This window comes from Hippoglossus stenolepis, chromosome 9, assembly GCF_022539355.2.
Source record: "Hippoglossus stenolepis isolate QCI-W04-F060 chromosome 9, HSTE1.2, whole genome shotgun sequence".
In the NCBI taxonomy this organism is placed as follows: Eukaryota; Metazoa; Chordata; class Actinopteri; order Pleuronectiformes; family Pleuronectidae; genus Hippoglossus; species Hippoglossus stenolepis.
Genome location: NC_061491.1, coordinates 5,377,291 through 5,394,564, shown reverse-complemented (window position 1 = coordinate 5,394,564; position 17,274 = coordinate 5,377,291). Strand labels below are relative to the sequence as shown.

The window sequence follows — 17,274 nt, the reverse complement described above, 5'->3', positions numbered from 1 at the left end:
CGATCAGCAGCACTATAAAGAGCTGCTTGGCTCCTTATGCTGTGAGGACTGCAGAAAACTGCTCTGTCATCCTTTGTCCCGGGCAGATGTACGACATCAAACACTCTGCCCGCTGCAGGCCTGCTGTGCGTGGCGTGATTACATACCTCAGATATCTCCGCAAACTGAGCGTTTGCCTGGCAGCACTTGTCGGCCGTCTCCACAGCAACCTTATAGTTATCCACAAAGGCCCGGTACACTCCAAGCTGGCTGCCCTACAGGGCACAAGCAGAGTACAGATAGGTTTTACGAGTCCCTGATTGTTACTGGGTACATCACCGTGTGCTGTGCTCAGCCTCAGGCATGAGTTGGCATAGTGATACATAAGGAATTAATACAATTCAGCAAAGTACAGTGTTGGCTCACATGTCTATACATACATCCATGTAGCGTACGAGTGTTTTCATCTTCGTCCAACACAGCAAACACTGAGGTAGCTCTTATTCAGCGACCTCCTATGGAGCGTTTTGTTCTCCTTTACTACTTGTCATGTGGCGTGGCGAGGCTTTTATCTGGCCGGGAGATGACTCCAAGCAGTCTACTCATGTGTGCACTGCAAGATCCACGGAGCATTACTAACAGCCACTGACTCCCACCTTTCTTTACCCAGAAAAATCTCCCCTTATTTTAACGACCATTAATGATCAAGGCATGACGTTTAAGGAGTGCTATAATTAGTTTCTGAAAGTTACCGACTTTGACTAATGTTGGTCTGTTTGATGAAAAACCAACGTGCAATTTGATGCTGTGAGGTTTCATGTTGTTTGATGCTTGGTCGTCTGATCCAAATCAGGGTTAAAAATCAGCTGAGGGGTTTGCCTCTCTGCACTAAGCCGAGGGTGGTTACCAAACGTTCATGACACAGTTGAACGAGTGCGGAAAGTTTGAAGAATGAGACCATTATCACAGCATTTCACTCAAATCAGCTCATCGGATTCTTCGTATTCCATTGCTCTTTTAGGTCCTCATTTACTTTTGATTTACGTTTCCTGACAGTATTCTGGCGCGTTCAAGGTCAGTTAAAAGAATTGGTGAAACAGGTTTTTGTTGCTTTAGCTTTAGCACTGTCAGGACATGTTTTCTTCTTTGTGAAATGGATTTCCAGTGTCAGTGTATTACCAGATTACTCTGTATGGTTTTGACACACTCACGACTGCACACAATTAGCTTTGGAAGAACCCTTAATTGAAAAAATGATTTTGCAAGGGTTCTTTGTAAAACTAAAAAACATGTTTATTCAAAGCGCCCTTTATGGTTCGACTCATCACTTATTTCAAAGAGTGTAGGAAACAACTTTAGACAAAACAGTGTTTCACATACTCAACTAGTGTTTTTTGTTTCTGATGGCCCTGCTGAACCAAACATGAACATAATCTCCATACCAGTTTCTGGAAGAGGTCGCCCACACACTGCTGGTGGCTCCAGTCCTGCACTCGGGGGAGCAGAGCATCGTAGAAGTCCTTGTGGATCTCATGAAGCTCTGGTACTTTGAAGAAGATGGTTTCTATCTGCTGGACGGTCAGCATCGGTTGGGAAGTCGTGGCTGCCGCCTTCAGAGGCTTCATGGGCTGGACAAATAAATAATCAAACAGAACTTATTGGAAAACAGTCACTGAATACGCATTATGAAAAAAAAAGTCATCAGGATTTTAAGCTAGCCTTTAATAAAACCTTTACCAGTGAGATTAAATTATAGCACAGTTTGAATGGCCTTTAATGAGCTGATGAAGCTTTCGTTAGCTGATGTCAGCTACTTTTGGCTGTAGCAACAAAACCACTTAATGCATAAAACTGTGCAGGGGAGTGTTTCTTCTTGTCATATATCTCACTTGACACAGAGTGTGGTGGAACTAGCAGTAGAATCTAAAATTTAAAACAAAATTGGTGCTGAAACAAACTGCTGTGCATTGTAAACAGAAAGCATTTGAAAAAGCAAGCCTAAACTGTGCTGTCATGTAAAGAAAACATTTCAGGACAATGGAATTTCCCAAAATCTAGTGTAACAGTCACACAAGAGTCAGAAAGTCAGAAAACTGTCAGTATAAAAGAGCATAAAACAAGAGTGTGTTATACAGTATCAGTGTTGAATTCAACTTTGAATTTGTAAGAGGAAGAATAAGATCCTCTATCAAATGTTATATATATATTCAGAAACTAAGTGAATGACAGTTACATATTAAGCGATGGTTCGTTAACTAAGTTAGGTAAAGATAGGCACCATAAGCTTCATACAAGATCAAGTAAGGCTGAGGTTGTGGCATGCAATGTATTGTTTATGAATTCAACTCTGCATTTTTAAGAGGAAGACTTACTTTTGTACTTCAAAAGTTTATACATAGTATATTATTTAAATATATAATACATATAAATATATAAGTTTATATATGACAACAATATACAATATATAGAATGCACAAGAATTTTGAGAAATACTAAACAAACATAATAGATGCTATGTCAGCTTTTTTTTTTAGTTGTAACCATTTGTTTTATTTCAACTAATTTTCTGTCTACACTAAAAGAGCTCAGAATAGACTTTTTTTGTTTGTGTGTTATGAGTTAGACATACTATCAGTATCGCCTCCAGGTGGCCGAGGTAGGTCTCCTCACTGGCCAGGATTCCTGACAAAACCCACTTTCTCATCTCCAGCCCCTTCTCTTGATCCAACTCCACCTGATGCACACATGGTGGAGAGAGCAAACGATTGGCAAACATGAGGGGAAGAAGACGTGGTGAGAGAGAAGGCTGATGTCGACACATGATATGTGAACCATCCTCCCCCACACCTCTGCAAGCCCCTGGGTGCTGATATTATTGTTGTTGGGGGATCAGGACAGAGCAGATTTGATTAAAGTCGGTGGGAGTGGAAGATTCCACGGGGCTTGCACCAGAGACTCCAAGCATCTTGAGGAAGACAAATGTGTTTCTAGTCCAGGGGTTGTTATTCCAAAACAGGTCAAATCCATCAGTCATCATGTCAGTAAGAAATTCACTGGCCAAGAGGGGCGGTATCAAGCTCTCCCATTATATTAGCTATATAAAGAATGCTGTGTGACCCCGCCACCCCCCACGCCCCAATATTTAGACTTTGAAGATCATTAAGAGTGTACATCAGAGGATGAGGATACCACAGATAGGACAGGAACACAGCTGAGGCAGAGGGGAGCTACATCTTGTTTTAACATCTGTTGCCCACAGTATGCTCACTTATCATATCCAGTCTTTCTCTGCAACGCCCTGTGTCATGCTGCAAAGCACTCCCATCTGGTCTCTGCATGGTGAACTCTGTCGGCCTCTGGATGCCTCAGCTGCAGCGGCTGTTTTAATGCCTTGCTAGAGGGCTTTCCTTTTGTTGTTTTTCCGAAAGGGACACTCGACTGGCTTTACACATGAAGTTTAGCTTACTCATCATGAAATGTAGTGCATTAAAACAGTTGTATGACGTCTGCTGTGGCTCTGGAGGAGTCTGCAGAAATGTATATCTAATGACAACAAACAAACAAACAAAATAAATGGTCAAGTTGCATGATGGAAAATGTTGTGTTTTGGAAATTGCCCCTAGTTAGGAACCAAAAGTCAGGATATTTTGGCCTCTTTTGCTTTGATTTTGAAAATTCTTTTACAATCTGTCTTGCAAATCTCATAATTTAGTATAAGTATTATACTTACTTACCTGAGAGTACCTTAAAATACAGTGTTGATGTCAATTTAATAAACAATAAACAAACAAGACCATTAATGTGAAGACTGGTCACCTCTACGTTGCATTCACGGCCTCCTGTCAGGTTTTGTAGAAAATCTAGTGGTTTGTTTCATTGTACAAAACACGAAGCGGGAGCAAATCCTCTACTATAAACCAACAAATTGTAGATTTCTTCAAGTTTGTGATCTATATGCAAACACCCACATGGCTAGAATAAATAGCAGAACCTCTTTGAAGCACAAGATTTATAGGAAGATTTGGTGTAACCTAGTGAAACCCTTGCATGGGTTTGACACAAAACTGAGGAGGAATTTCATGATTCCTCCAACACATGGATAGTAGAATAAATAATATCACGCACTATGTCGACAACTGTTCAGCACAGAACAAAAAGCCATAGCTACTAGAAGTGTTGAGATGACAGTGAAGAACAACATAGCAAAGAGAGCGCTGCTGCGGCACAGTGAGCACAGCGAAACAGTTGACGTGTCATACAAGTTGATTGGGAGTTGACCCAGTAGCATTACCGACAGCGTGGATTCCAGAGAGCCCGAGGACTGCGTGTCTCGGCTACTCCGGCTCTTTGAGCGCAGCCGTGGTGAGGAGGAAGGAGATCCAGTGTAGGACAGAGGGTCGTGGCGAGGCTGGTGCTCCTCTGAGTGCTCCAGGTCATATCCGTACGACAGAGGCGTCTCGTTGTAGGGAGCCTCTGTGAGAAACAGTCAAACAAAGGACAATAGTCACATGGTGTGTCATTAAACTCAATCATGTAGTAAACACGGAGACATGCTGCAATTTGAAAAAAAACATTCTGATGGCATTTAAATTCACACCAATGGTGGTCATAGTGGGTGAGGCTAAAAAAGCTGTTTAGCAACTGAAATATGAAGATTGTTAAGATGCCTTCTCACAGTTCACTACAGTGTCATCAGAAATGACAGACAAACAAAAACAGTCAGAAACCACAATATAATTCAAAGTGATCCAATAACACAATTTTTATTGTGTTCAATTTTTGTGGAAACTGCAGGAGAGGTTTTGGAACCATTGCAGTGTTTTTAGCAGTTTCCAGTTAAAGGAAGCTGCTGGTCTGGGTAAAAATGCTCTCATGAACCCACTGGACTCCTGCTCATCACCAAAAGACAACACGCTGGTGAACAGATCAGGAAAACACATTGACTTTTATAATGTGTTGATGTGTCAAATGTTGGATTTACAGCTTGTTTCAGTGGCTACAAAAACACACAAACAACAAAAACATGTGATAACTATCGTGGCCCTGTGGTCTGCTGTGGGAACTGAACAGGACAGGCTCTTAAATGTGACAATGTACAGTGAACAAGGGGCAAGTGGGGCCCCTCTGTTCATTTTTGCCCACGGGCCCTGAATGCGTCAATCCGGCCATGACAGCATTACAGTATATTGTGAGTTGCTGCTGTTATTTCCCCTGAATATTAAGAGGGCATCCGTGTCCAATAGCATCTGTCATAACAACCAGAATAATCACTGCATCTTTTCCTGCCATCTGTCTTTATATCAAACCCTCATTTAACCTCCATAAACCTGTGACCGGCACAATCTCACCACGTGGCCTGTGCCAGCCACTGAGGGCTTGTGCCAGGCCAGTGGATAAGTCTGGGGAACTGCAGTGGCAACACACGTGCTCTGCTCTTGTCAGCCTGGGTGTACAGAGTGTCTTTGAGTGTTTTCCGGATGAATGACAATATGTAGCCTGGTGTAATATTCACTTTGTGTGTCTACCAATTTAGAGAGGTCTCAGAGTTCAGAGAGCAACACAGTTCTTCGGGACTATTTGCAAAATGGGAATGAGAAATGTTCATTGTAGGAATTGAAGCCTGTACTTTGCACCATAGTCACAATGAGCATGCGGTGGGACAAAGAAGTGTGACACATGAGACATACCTGTTGTCCTCGTCATCACTGTGATTTCAGACTTTTAGGACAACCTGAAGATGAAGCTAAACAGGCTCCGCATCCTGTAATTACTGTCAACCACCCCTGACTCAACAGGAACTTCTCATCATTATTATTATTATTATCATTGTCACCATCAATGATGTGGCAGTCGGAAGATGTACGGCAGAGATCTCAAACAGCTGTAAAACAAAGTAAGAAACCCACGTCTAGCAATGTGGAGGCAGGTATGTAAAGAAGAGGCTATGAAACTGGATCGACTTGGACAGGAAACAGGAAAGAGAGGATTCCGGAAACAAGGGGGAGGATAAAGCCGAGTCACCCAGAGGGACAAACTGACACACACACACACACACACACACACACACACACACACACACACACACACACACACACACACACACACACACACACACACACACACACACACACACACACACACACACACACACACACACACACACACACACACACACACACACACACACACACACACACACAGAGAGGCTTAGCAGAGAGCTGCATTGACTGCTGAGGAAGAGACTACAGCAGGCCAAACAGCTACTAAACACAGGGGAAGTCCATGTGAAAGGCCACTCTGTGCTCCAGTGAGATTATACATCAGGCCCGGCACTGGATGAATAACACATCCTCTCTTGGGCAGCAGCCTCAGAGCCACAAACTATCTCCTTCCAGAGGAAAAAGAAACAGCCAGAAAACTAAAAAATTCATTCTGCAGTCTTAACATGCTGAGCCCTTTCTGTCCTTTAGAGGGACATTTTTAAATACCCAGAGCTCAATTGGCTGTGGCAGTGTGAGAAAGTGGACATCACAATAGATCCTCAGTGTGCGCCGTTGTTCTGTAGCGATCACAAGAATCGCTACTGAGGAAGTGTCCGGGCAGGTCTCTCCGGAAAATTCAGCAATTCATCTGCTTTAGAGCGGAAACAGGCTTTCTGCACAAGGTCATCTTTTAACAAACAAACACACCCCCACTCCAAACACACACACACACACACACACACACATACTGACGTTCATCTATGGTCATGGTTAACATATTCACATAATAGATAACTCAAAAGATTTTACAACTACATGGAAAGATTGTACTTTGTCTGTAAAACACTGTCAAACTGGTTTGGCTGGTCAAAGTGCAGGTATATTAGATTTTTTGACACTCCTTTGTTTGTGTAGACCCATTCTTGACTGACATTTCACCACCACTCGTTTCTCTGTGAAACCCTTTCTCATGGCTTTTGTTTGCTCTGATTGTGAAACACTGAACAAATACCACTAGTAGATGTTGCCCTTTCCAAGCTCAAACTATCTAAAAAAAAAAAATTAAAAAAAAAGAAGCATACTTGTTACATAGGACAGAACTTTTCAGGCCAACACCAACTTTTAAATAATTATATATTATTTAAAGGGTCTTTTACATTTGGGTATTGATTCACTATATACAGTAGTAGGCTATACAGTGCAATACAGTATATATTCTATTCTGTCTTTTAGATGTAAGCCCTATCCAGTCATTATTAAGTCAACAGACACACAGCCTGCATTTTCCAAATGATTGAAGTCAGGAAAAAAGAAATTCCACAGCAGGACTTCATCCAACTAAGAGACGTTTGAACAGCCACCCACTAATATCTCTTCAATTGTGGGGATTTTTTTTAATTAACAAAGATTCTACCTATTAACTTAACTGTTGAATTACATTTTCTCCGACTCTGACCTCCCAGTAGCTTATTATGGTACAAAGGTTGCTTCAAAGCCTTTTTTGCAATGCCAGGTGTGTAATTCTGGTGGAGGTCTCTTTTAAATTATTGACTTTAATTGCCTTAAATGAGAATTTCAATCACAGATGACTTTTCAGATCAAATATTTGCATCTGTGCTACAATGTCCGAGTACGCATCAGCCAACATATATGTTAATACAGATCTTTCGTAATTCAGGATATGTTTAGCTCAGCCGATCTATCAATCTCTATTAAAAAGTGATTCTATAATAAATTCACTTTTTCAGTTAATTTAAAAGTGAAAATAATGTAACAATAACACAGTGTTGATACAACGAGCTACACATGAGAAATCACAGTGTAAAGATTATGTTGTGTCTTGTTTCCATTCAAGAGGAACTGATCATTTACAAAGAATCACAGGAGTGTTGAAAAGCAATTTCGGTTGTTCTACGATCTCCCTCTTTCTGTCCCAGGCCCAACTAGCAGCAGCTTAAAATGGTTTCAACTTGGCCACAGAGCTGTAATAAATATAATGTAATGACATTATATAAGATTGCTAAGCCCAGCAGTTGCAGTTGTGAGCTGTGTGCATGGAGCCATGGATCAGAGGGAAGCTGATTTTGTTTTGGACTGTCTCTGAACTCTGTAATCCCGTTTTTCAAGAACTTCATTTAACTGACTACTCCCACACGCCATGGTCTAATAGATGTCAGATTACTGCAAATCTTTAAGAAAAAAAAAAAAGATTTGTTTTAGTTGGAAGCACCTTTTTACACACAATACACCGCATCCTTGCTTTCCCACACCCCAATCCTGAATACAGCACCTAAAGATAGACCTCAGGATATATAAGGAGTGGCAAAGCTCTCCAGTGCTGCTTCTGGAGAATATCAATCATCATGAAACATTGTTCCTTCCTGCAGCTTGCAAACAAGAGCCATGTTCAGAGGAAAATCACTGCAGTTTAATGAAGGGGGGGTTGGATGTCCTATTGATGACATAGCAAAGACGCACTGAAGGCCCTAATCCTAATCCACAGAGATGAACGACGGTAAACAGAGAGGGAGTGACAGATGTGAGGCCAAGACAGCGTCACAGCATCAGAGTCACTATCACAGAAGTAATCATGTGGTCTTATTCCCCAACATGACGCCAACACTCAGAATCAAAAGAGCAAGAAGCAAGGGAGGGACGCTTTCATTTTAACTCTGAAATGTTGTGTTTTCAAATGAGATTGCCATCATCGTGTGGCACGGACACAAAAGCCCTGCGCTTCACAGCAGGACATTTAAATAAGTGGAGGGATGATTGGTGCCGGAAACAACCAGTTTTTCGGAAATAAAAATCAAAGAGGGAAGAGGTCGATGGATTCATCCCAGAAAGAGCTGGAACCAGAATAGTAGCATCCATAATTCCCCATTTCACCACTTGGAGATAGCACAGTGCTGCCCAGCCTGACACATTTACTGATCACCGATCAGTGTGTTTAAATAGCTTGAGGGGGAGAGGCTTCTATTTGTAATGCTCTGACAGAAAGAGAGAATCAGAGCCCACTTAATGTTCCCCACTGTGAACATATTGACCAGTCAGTAAAATCAGTCAGCTGATGGACAGAATTTAGATTGCAAGCTACCAAAAATAAACTCCACACAGCAAATGTGTTGATCGATCCACCACAGAAAGGGCTGGAATTGAGATTTAAGCATCTATAATTTACCACAGAGTTAAAATAAGGCACAATGAAGGAGAGCCTTGCTGTCACCTCTCTAATGGCTGTATAGATCTGGAGAGAAAAGTTGCACATTTGGAATAAAAGCAGCCAGAAGATGCCAATGTGAGATGTTGTTAAAAGCTTAGCACCACTTTATGGCTCCAGCAAATGGATTCTCCTCCAGACTGTGCGGTCACCGGGGAAACAGCAGAGGCAGGGAGAGCAAACAGAGTGGAGCCGGCTGAAGGGTGATGGCCTTTCAGACACTAGATGTGGTGACCCTGGACAGTGGCCCTGGAGTTTTCCTCACTTCATGGTAACTGGAAAAATGTTGACAAATCTGTAATGAACTGCACAAAGGTTTTACCTGAATCCCACCACTATACTGAGGAGGAACTCCCTGACCATTACAGTGGACCATGTAGGTTTTGCACAAAGTTGAATGACATTCAAGAAACAGACTTGAATGATGTCATGTCATTTAGTCCTTAGTGTGGGTCAGGCTTCTGGAGCCTGCATTTCCAATTAAGCTACTCTAAAGCACATTATGTCAGTCCCCGATCCTGACTCTGATTGGGTCATGTTAAGGCAAGAAGAATGATGATTGGTTATGATGAGGGAAGCATATCAGTGCAAGCCAATCATAGGCAGAGTTAACCTTGGGTGAAAAAACTGCAGTACTCCTAACTGAATTAAACTTCATGTTGGTAACATAGTCTTTTTATTAACAAGATAAGTTTACAGCCATGCTAGCAACGCTTTCGGCTAAATGCTAATGTCAGTATGCTAACATGCTCAGAGTGACGATGCCAACATGCAGACCTTTAGGAGGTATGTTTTACCACATTCACAGTCTTAGTTTAGCATGTTAGCATGCAAACATTTGCTAAATGAAGACAAAATATAGCTGAGGCTAATGTGAATGTAATTAGTTTAATATGTATTTGGTGATTATTGTTGGACTAATTTGACCTGATGAAAAGATAGGAGATATTCCATAGAAAGCCACATTAGCTTTCAATGTTTTTTGACAAAAAAACATTGACCTCATGTTGGCACCAGAGGAAATAAGTCAGGAGAAGTCAGCAGGGTTCATCCTCTAGGGACGGTGAATGTGTTTAGAGACTACAGAGCTGAACTGATCAACCAACAAAACAATCCCTGGAGCAACCGCACTGGCTACATGTTGTATTCTCCGAGCCCAAACTGGGATTACTCACATGATGTTTCTCCAGTAAATTTCTCAGAATTCACAATGATGCTCCAGAGCCACAGAAGACAAAAAACAATTCACAGGCTGTGTAGTACTCGCAAGGAGGGGAGAATCAATGTTGACATCTAAAATGCATGCAGTGCCCCTTTAACCTAATACTGTAACTGGGACATCTGTTATTGCAATTACAGACACCGCCTGTGTGTTTTGGCAAACTGTGAAATTGTTAGCCAACACATCATCATCACATCCTGGCTCATCTGAAGGGTCTGCTGGTCTGAGGGGCCTTTGAAACCACAGGGCCGGTGAAGGCAGCGAGGCCCACCAGCACTCGCCTCTGCTCTGTTGTAGGGCAGCCTCAAATTAGTGCCAGTCACTGAGCAGCGTAGGTCAGAACTGGCCGCCCAGCTCAGCACACCTACTAATCAGTGTGCGTTGAAATAGCTCAGGGTGGTCAGACTACTGCTTGTAATGTGCCTCAGCACAGAGAAAATCAAAGCCCAATAATTGTTCCAGCCTGTTAAAATAAACACACAATGGAGCACATGCACGCGTTAGTTATACACAGATTTGCTTTACGGCTGCAAAAAGAAACAGCAACACGTCTAATATGAAACAGTCTTATTGGGTTTTTAATAAATCAGAGAATGATTCTGATCTCAATACTTGTTTGAAAAGCCTATTAAGTATCCTGGAGCCTGGCCAGTCTTTAGCCTCAGTAGTTTTATTGTGAACATTATAAGCAAATGACGAACACACACAATTTAAGCAGCAACATGAAAAGCCACAGTGACCTCCAGGTACGATCAAATATTCATTTGCATGTCTGAACAGAATTAAATATTTGTGAAGGGACCTCACCTGATGTGGCTTAATGTGACAGGCCGAGCTCTAGTCTGCCTAGCAATGCAGGTTTACTATATTATGTTCGTATTATACAAGCTGGTTAAGGCTAATGGTGAGTATTTTCAAATCACTTGCTTTGTTTTGTTGGTTACAAAACTTGTTAATTGTTTGAAATTAAGTGAAATGTCTCCTGTGGCTTTGGAGCAACTTTGTCAGATCAGAGAAAATAACTCCTGGTGATCACCAAGGTGATCTGCACTTGGACATGAGGAATTTACAATAGAAAACACATATATTACAAATCGAATGGATGTTGAGTTGCCTTTTTTGTCATGTAAAATAATGTATTCATTAGTGGTGAAAACTAAAATCTAAAGACATGAGCTGTGTCCCAACTCAGAGGCTGCGTCCTTCAGAGGCTACATTCGAAGACTAACTCTGAACACAGCAGCGTGAATAGGCTGTCCCATTTCGAAGGCCCCTAAAAATGTGGCAGACAAATGCATCCCTCTATCACCAATAAAACAAAGGTCCAAAGAATGGATCCTTCCCAGCCCTATCCCAGGATGCATTGCACTTCAGTGATGAACCGTTACTAGAAGTCAAATACTTGAGTATCACACTCAACAGTATACATGTTAAAAAAACCAAGTCATTCAAACTTTCTTGTTGTGTCCAACTGCAGCTCTGTTACTAGGCAACAGCGATAAGGGCAAGACGAGCTGGTCAAACTGATCACGGAAATCTTCTTTAGACCAGATCCTCTAATTTCAGTTCAACCTTGGTAGTCAATGAAGCCCATGTCCCGGGAAGACCGCATCCTATGAAGGAGGCGACCCCTGAATAGGGACACAGCTATGGACATTAATCACACGCTGTGGATCTAATCTTTTGGACAGTGACTCATACTAGGCAATAGGCCAGTCAACACATATTCTAAATCCGATTATATTATTGAATTATTGAAAAATTATATTTGATTTAAAAAAAATTAAAAACAGCACTACCATAGCTGTGAATTATCACATATGCCTAGGCCTCTGCACTGAAAGCACCCCATGACGGACAGGAGTCACACAACGTCACTTTCACTGACTGAAAATAAAATGTAGGTCAAGATGAAATTAGCAAATAATTCAACAACCATGTGGTTATGATCGCAGTGAGTTCACAACTCAACTCAGTCACAAAGAGAGTGATTCGCTCTTCGAGCGATCCAGGATAAACCCTGTTTGGAAATTCTTCTGATTTAGTTCGGTCAACGACAAAATTGTAGAACCTCGAGATAACGTTGTGCGAAAGCTGTTTGGACTACAGTTTCAGCACCAGCGACCAGAGGGCCCATCATGACCTGATGTACGGAACTCCAACCAATAAGGCACCTTGACTTATAGTTTACACCTTAATGTGTAGGTATTTAGATCTTTTAAAAGACATGTTTATCTTGAAATACATTATACATGTAGTTATGTCTCTCAAGTTGCTTTCTCTTGTGGACATTATTTACAAATAGACATTTTGATGACACAAACCAATGTTTTTTAAAGGAATAATAAAATTATATTTTTTGGCCAATTGTTTTTCACTATAAGTTAATAAAAGATCAAAGTCAGGATATCTCAGACTCAGCCGCTACAGTTTTGACCATTCTTTTGGACACCACTGGACTGCCCCTTTAAATGGTTTCATATACTCGACTATAGGACTTAAGTGTTCAGACTCACTTGCTGTCTTCCTCTCGTACTGACCAGACTCACTGTGCGACAGAACATTTTGACTAAAACAAACTCCGCTGGCTGGTGACACAACACGCTCCATGGGTCAGGCTGTTGTGAGAGAGGTGAACTCATACAACACTTAACATTTCATTAGCTGTTTCCCCCCTACACACCCCACAAGCAGCTGAGACATTCCATAAACACTTGGCCTGCCAGCCAGCAGCACAGAGGGCCCTTTGAGTGGGACCAGGGAGGGGAGCTGAGACTGCAGGAGTAGAGGGCTGAGGCAGAGCACGAGGGAGGATCACTGAGCCGAGGGAGGCCGGCAAGCTCATATACATGCCAGAGATTTTATTTTCTATGAAGCTTTATCTATGGAAACGTGCGTTTTTGTATGTGGACCAAGGAGCTAATATGGAAATCTTATATAAGCAGTGTTGCTTAGTTTCTAAACAAGTGTTTTTTGATCTGTTTTCTGATAGAGGGACCAGAACAAAAAGGCTATTCATGGCTTTTGCTGTGAGAGCAGCTGGCCTGCCGTACTGATGGCCTGCCAGCTTTTGACCACTTTCCCCAGTACACTGCACAGAAGAACAGGTGTCTTACTTACACTTACACTCACACACACAGTCATACACACACACACACACGAGTGCCCACAAGGGCCGACAGCACTTCTTCTGGTAGGCCTACATTTACTCCAGGAGAGGGAGAGGCTGAAATACTTTAACTTCCTTGACCACTAAACCTCAGATGTTGACACTCAGGTACAATGATAGGCCTGTCTGAGCTTCCTACAGGGACCTAAAATATTCATGAGTCAGGAGCGAGGACCAGCACCAGTGTGACTTCTGCTGAGGCAGCGAGCGGTGCCCACCTCTGGACTGTTGCCAAGGAATTCAGACAGACTTCATCACCTTTCAGACACACAGACACTTTCTATTAATGTCACTACCGACATTGGCGGACCGCTCCACATACAGAACCTGTGCCATATCCCGGCTACGGCAAGCTCAGCTATTCCCATCATAAAAAGACACTTTTCAGATTTTTTTTTTTGGAGAGGGATTATGATTAAACTAATGGAACAGAAAGCTGTGGCTACAGGCATGTCAGTGCCATGATGATAATTAATTATGGCAAAATAGACCCATCAGAGAGGTGGCCTCCTTAAAGGGCCCACAGCTAATCACCAGCTCTATTCACAGCGAGGCTCGACAACCGGCCTAGATAACCAGAAACTGGGAGACAACATTTATTCTTCTATTCATAGAAAAAAAAAAACTCCCATGAGAGGTGTCAGTTTTAGACTGGCCATTTCATGCAGTGATGCAGCTGAGTAACAGCAGGACAAGTATGGGTTTGTTTGTGTCAGTTAATGGGTGTTTCTTGCTGATGGTAAGTCTGTCATTTTTCCCAGGCAGAGACTACTACCGTGCCAGACATTAAAACACTCACATAAGAGCAACAAGGACAACGTCAACACTGCGTCTGCTGCTGCTGCTGAGTTCACATGTTCCATGACAGGCTGCAGAATATACTGTTAATACACACAGCAAATCTTTTAGTGCAGAAAGACTTATTTCAGTGTGACCTCTGTGGACTGTACAGTTTATGAAGCTTTGTCTTACACAATACATAGCCAACTGGAGCACAAAGCGCCTTAACAACACTGAGATTAAGTTAGTTTTACTTGGCTGCAGTGCTTGAATACAACAACAACAAAGAAAACCTTTCCAACTGCTCCCTAAAAGTCACAAACCACAACAAAGAGCAATTTATTGCAAAAACTTGCCTCATACTAGCTCCCTGCCCCAGAGGATTAATCCAGCAACGTGCACAGTAATGTTATTACAACATCAGAAAATAAATCCAGACTTCTGCTAATCCATAAATCATGGTCCACATGCGGCAGCTGTGCCATTATCAGCAACAGGTCCGCTGTGGACAAAAGCTGCACTTCAGGGTCCACAGCAGGCCGCTTTGAAGAGAAGGTGTCACAGTGCACAGGCTTCATTAAACAAGGAACTCCACAGATTTTACACATAAAGGGACTGTTTACTGGTCACAGGATGTACGCTTCAGAGTTCGCTTCTGACAGAGCTAACAGTTGTTTGTCATAACTCAAGGTTGACTTCCAAGCCTTAAAGAGAGCTGTAAAGCTTTTGATAAGGCTGTTAAGTGGAACTGGAGTTAACTTTCTTTTTTTTTTTTTTTTAAATCAAGCTGTATAGTGTGTTTGCTCTGGAGAAGCTTTCTCAAGTCTAAAAACAATTCCCCCCCCCTGATGATATCACAGTGATGTCATCTGGGTAATTGGCGTGGAATTGGAAATTTATAAACAGAAAGACTGAGTTAGAAGAGGAGGCAGGGAGCTCGATGTGGACATTTACAGTGCAGAGAGGGTATAGAGCATATAACAGTGACTGCCTACTTTTAGAACGGCTCTGGTAAATTTCCAATTCATTTTCTCCATTGACATTTCAGAAATTTTTTATAAAAAGAGTTTAAAGCCTGGAACCAGAACGACCAGCTACGAGATGAGTCGTGACTATTCAACACTTGATTCAGACAAAACAAAGTTTTGATAAATAGAAAAAAAAGGCGAGAAGAACTTCATCATATAAACCAATGCAAATGATCTCTTTCCAACAACTTCCAGTACACATCTAGAATTTAACCTAGGGTTGCAATATATTGTAGTTTGTGTTTTGTATGTATGTTCATAGAGTTTAATATAGTCTTTCTTATAGTAACCCAGTGTATTAACTCTGAACGATCCAATTACAGCCGAAATCAGCAGACATGATGTTCACTGTTGTGGTAAAGGCTTCCATTATTAACTGCCAGCCCCGCCAATCACAGACATTACACCTCGGGATTATGGGTAGTGTAGTACATCTCCTTGACAATGCAAATAAAACACATTTTTCTTAAAACGCAGTTGATGTCATACAGACTTGTGGCTCCTACAGGAGCACATAACATTGTTTCACAGTCTACATTGGATTGTTACAATGTTATGGCTGATAATCGATCTCCCGGAACCTCACTGTTGAGTAATATAACTAAAATAGGATATGTGTTGCTTTATGGGAATTGTAGGATCCAGTGTTTTTGCAATAAAAGTCAGATGATCTTTCTCGTTCTTTTTTTAAAAAAGTCCTTCACAAGTCTCTCAAATCTATAGAAGTGTACGACTACATTGCTGGAGCTTTAAAAACATTCAAGTGTGAATAGGTTGTTCCCTCTAGTTTTTTCTAGTCACTCATATGTGTGTGTATTCATTCTATGGAGAAGCAGAAACTTTCTGTGCGTCTGCTATGAGTTCTTTTTGGCACAATGAAGAGAAGAAGCAGCTTTGAGTGTGAAAGAAACCGATCCAGACCCAGATCGAATGGATTTAAACATTTCAGCCATCGGAGCAGCGTGCTAGCTTACACTTCACGCTGATTATATCACGGACGATCTGCTTGTCCGTCACATGCTTTGTGTCAGAGCGCTTTGGACTGGATCACCTTATATAACAACACACTATTCTGCTCATCTGCTTAATCTGACCCACAGTGGATAACACATTTTTTTGGGTAAAGGCAGACAATTTTTTTCCGGCTCCAATCCTAATACGAGCCTTGAATCCCAATCCCTCTTTGCATGAACATTTGGCCCAAACAAACAACAATGTGTGTCCTCGCGTGTCACACACTTTGACAAACGTTCTTGCAGAGGAACACACGCTCCTGCCTCGCCTTCTGTCCTTGGCATTACCAGGTTGCCCAGACCACTCTCCTTATCCCACTTAACATTGTTATATTGTTAACATGTCAATACTCTCGCTCAATGAGTGATTCTCCTATTGTGTCCATACATAACAACAGGAAACACTGATGGCAGGCGTTTTGATTGGAAGCCGCGTGACACACTTTAAGCCCCCTTGATCCTCTTTTTTTGAGTGACTTGTCAGGGCTTTTTCCTACCAGCCTCCCGTAACAAAGAGCCTCCCTAAATTTATCACGCTAGACAAACCCCTTTAAGTTAATTACTCGCACCAAGGACAACAACACTGATGTGTGCTGACACGAAAACACTCAGTGTGGACGGGGTCGAGGGAGTGGGGAAGCCCGGGGGCAGCCGCTGTCTCAGTCAGAGCATCTCTGCGAAAGTGCTGCAGCACTCAGCGGGCAAAGAGCAGAAGGGGGTGAAAAAAGAGAGGGTGGGCCTGCTTATAAAGGCGAAAGAAAACACTGCTGAAAGAACTGCAAAACCACTGGGTTACTCTTAGGATCAGCATAAGTAGAATTGATCTAGTCCGCTCGACCCCTTCACGGCAGGTTTACCTTTTACAGGGTCAAACATAGTCAC

At 42.1% G+C, this 17,274-nt stretch overlaps 1 protein-coding gene across 1 annotated transcript in view; it reads right to left on the bottom strand.

Moving 5' to 3' along the window:
• si:dkey-91m11.5 (PH_BCR_vertebrate and RhoGAP_Bcr domain-containing protein) overlaps positions 1-17,274 on the bottom strand; it is a 33,786-nt gene that overhangs the window by 13,883 nt on the left and 2,629 nt on the right. The window contains exons 2-5 of the mRNA XM_035166089.2: positions 4,271-4,452; positions 2,609-2,713; positions 1,422-1,607; positions 147-254 (exon numbers count right to left, since the gene is read on the bottom strand). Coding sequence (XP_035021980.1) covers positions 147-254; positions 1,422-1,607; positions 2,609-2,713; positions 4,271-4,452 — 581 coding nt within the window. The remainder of the gene's footprint in view (positions 1-146; positions 255-1,421; positions 1,608-2,608; positions 2,714-4,270; positions 4,453-17,274) is intronic.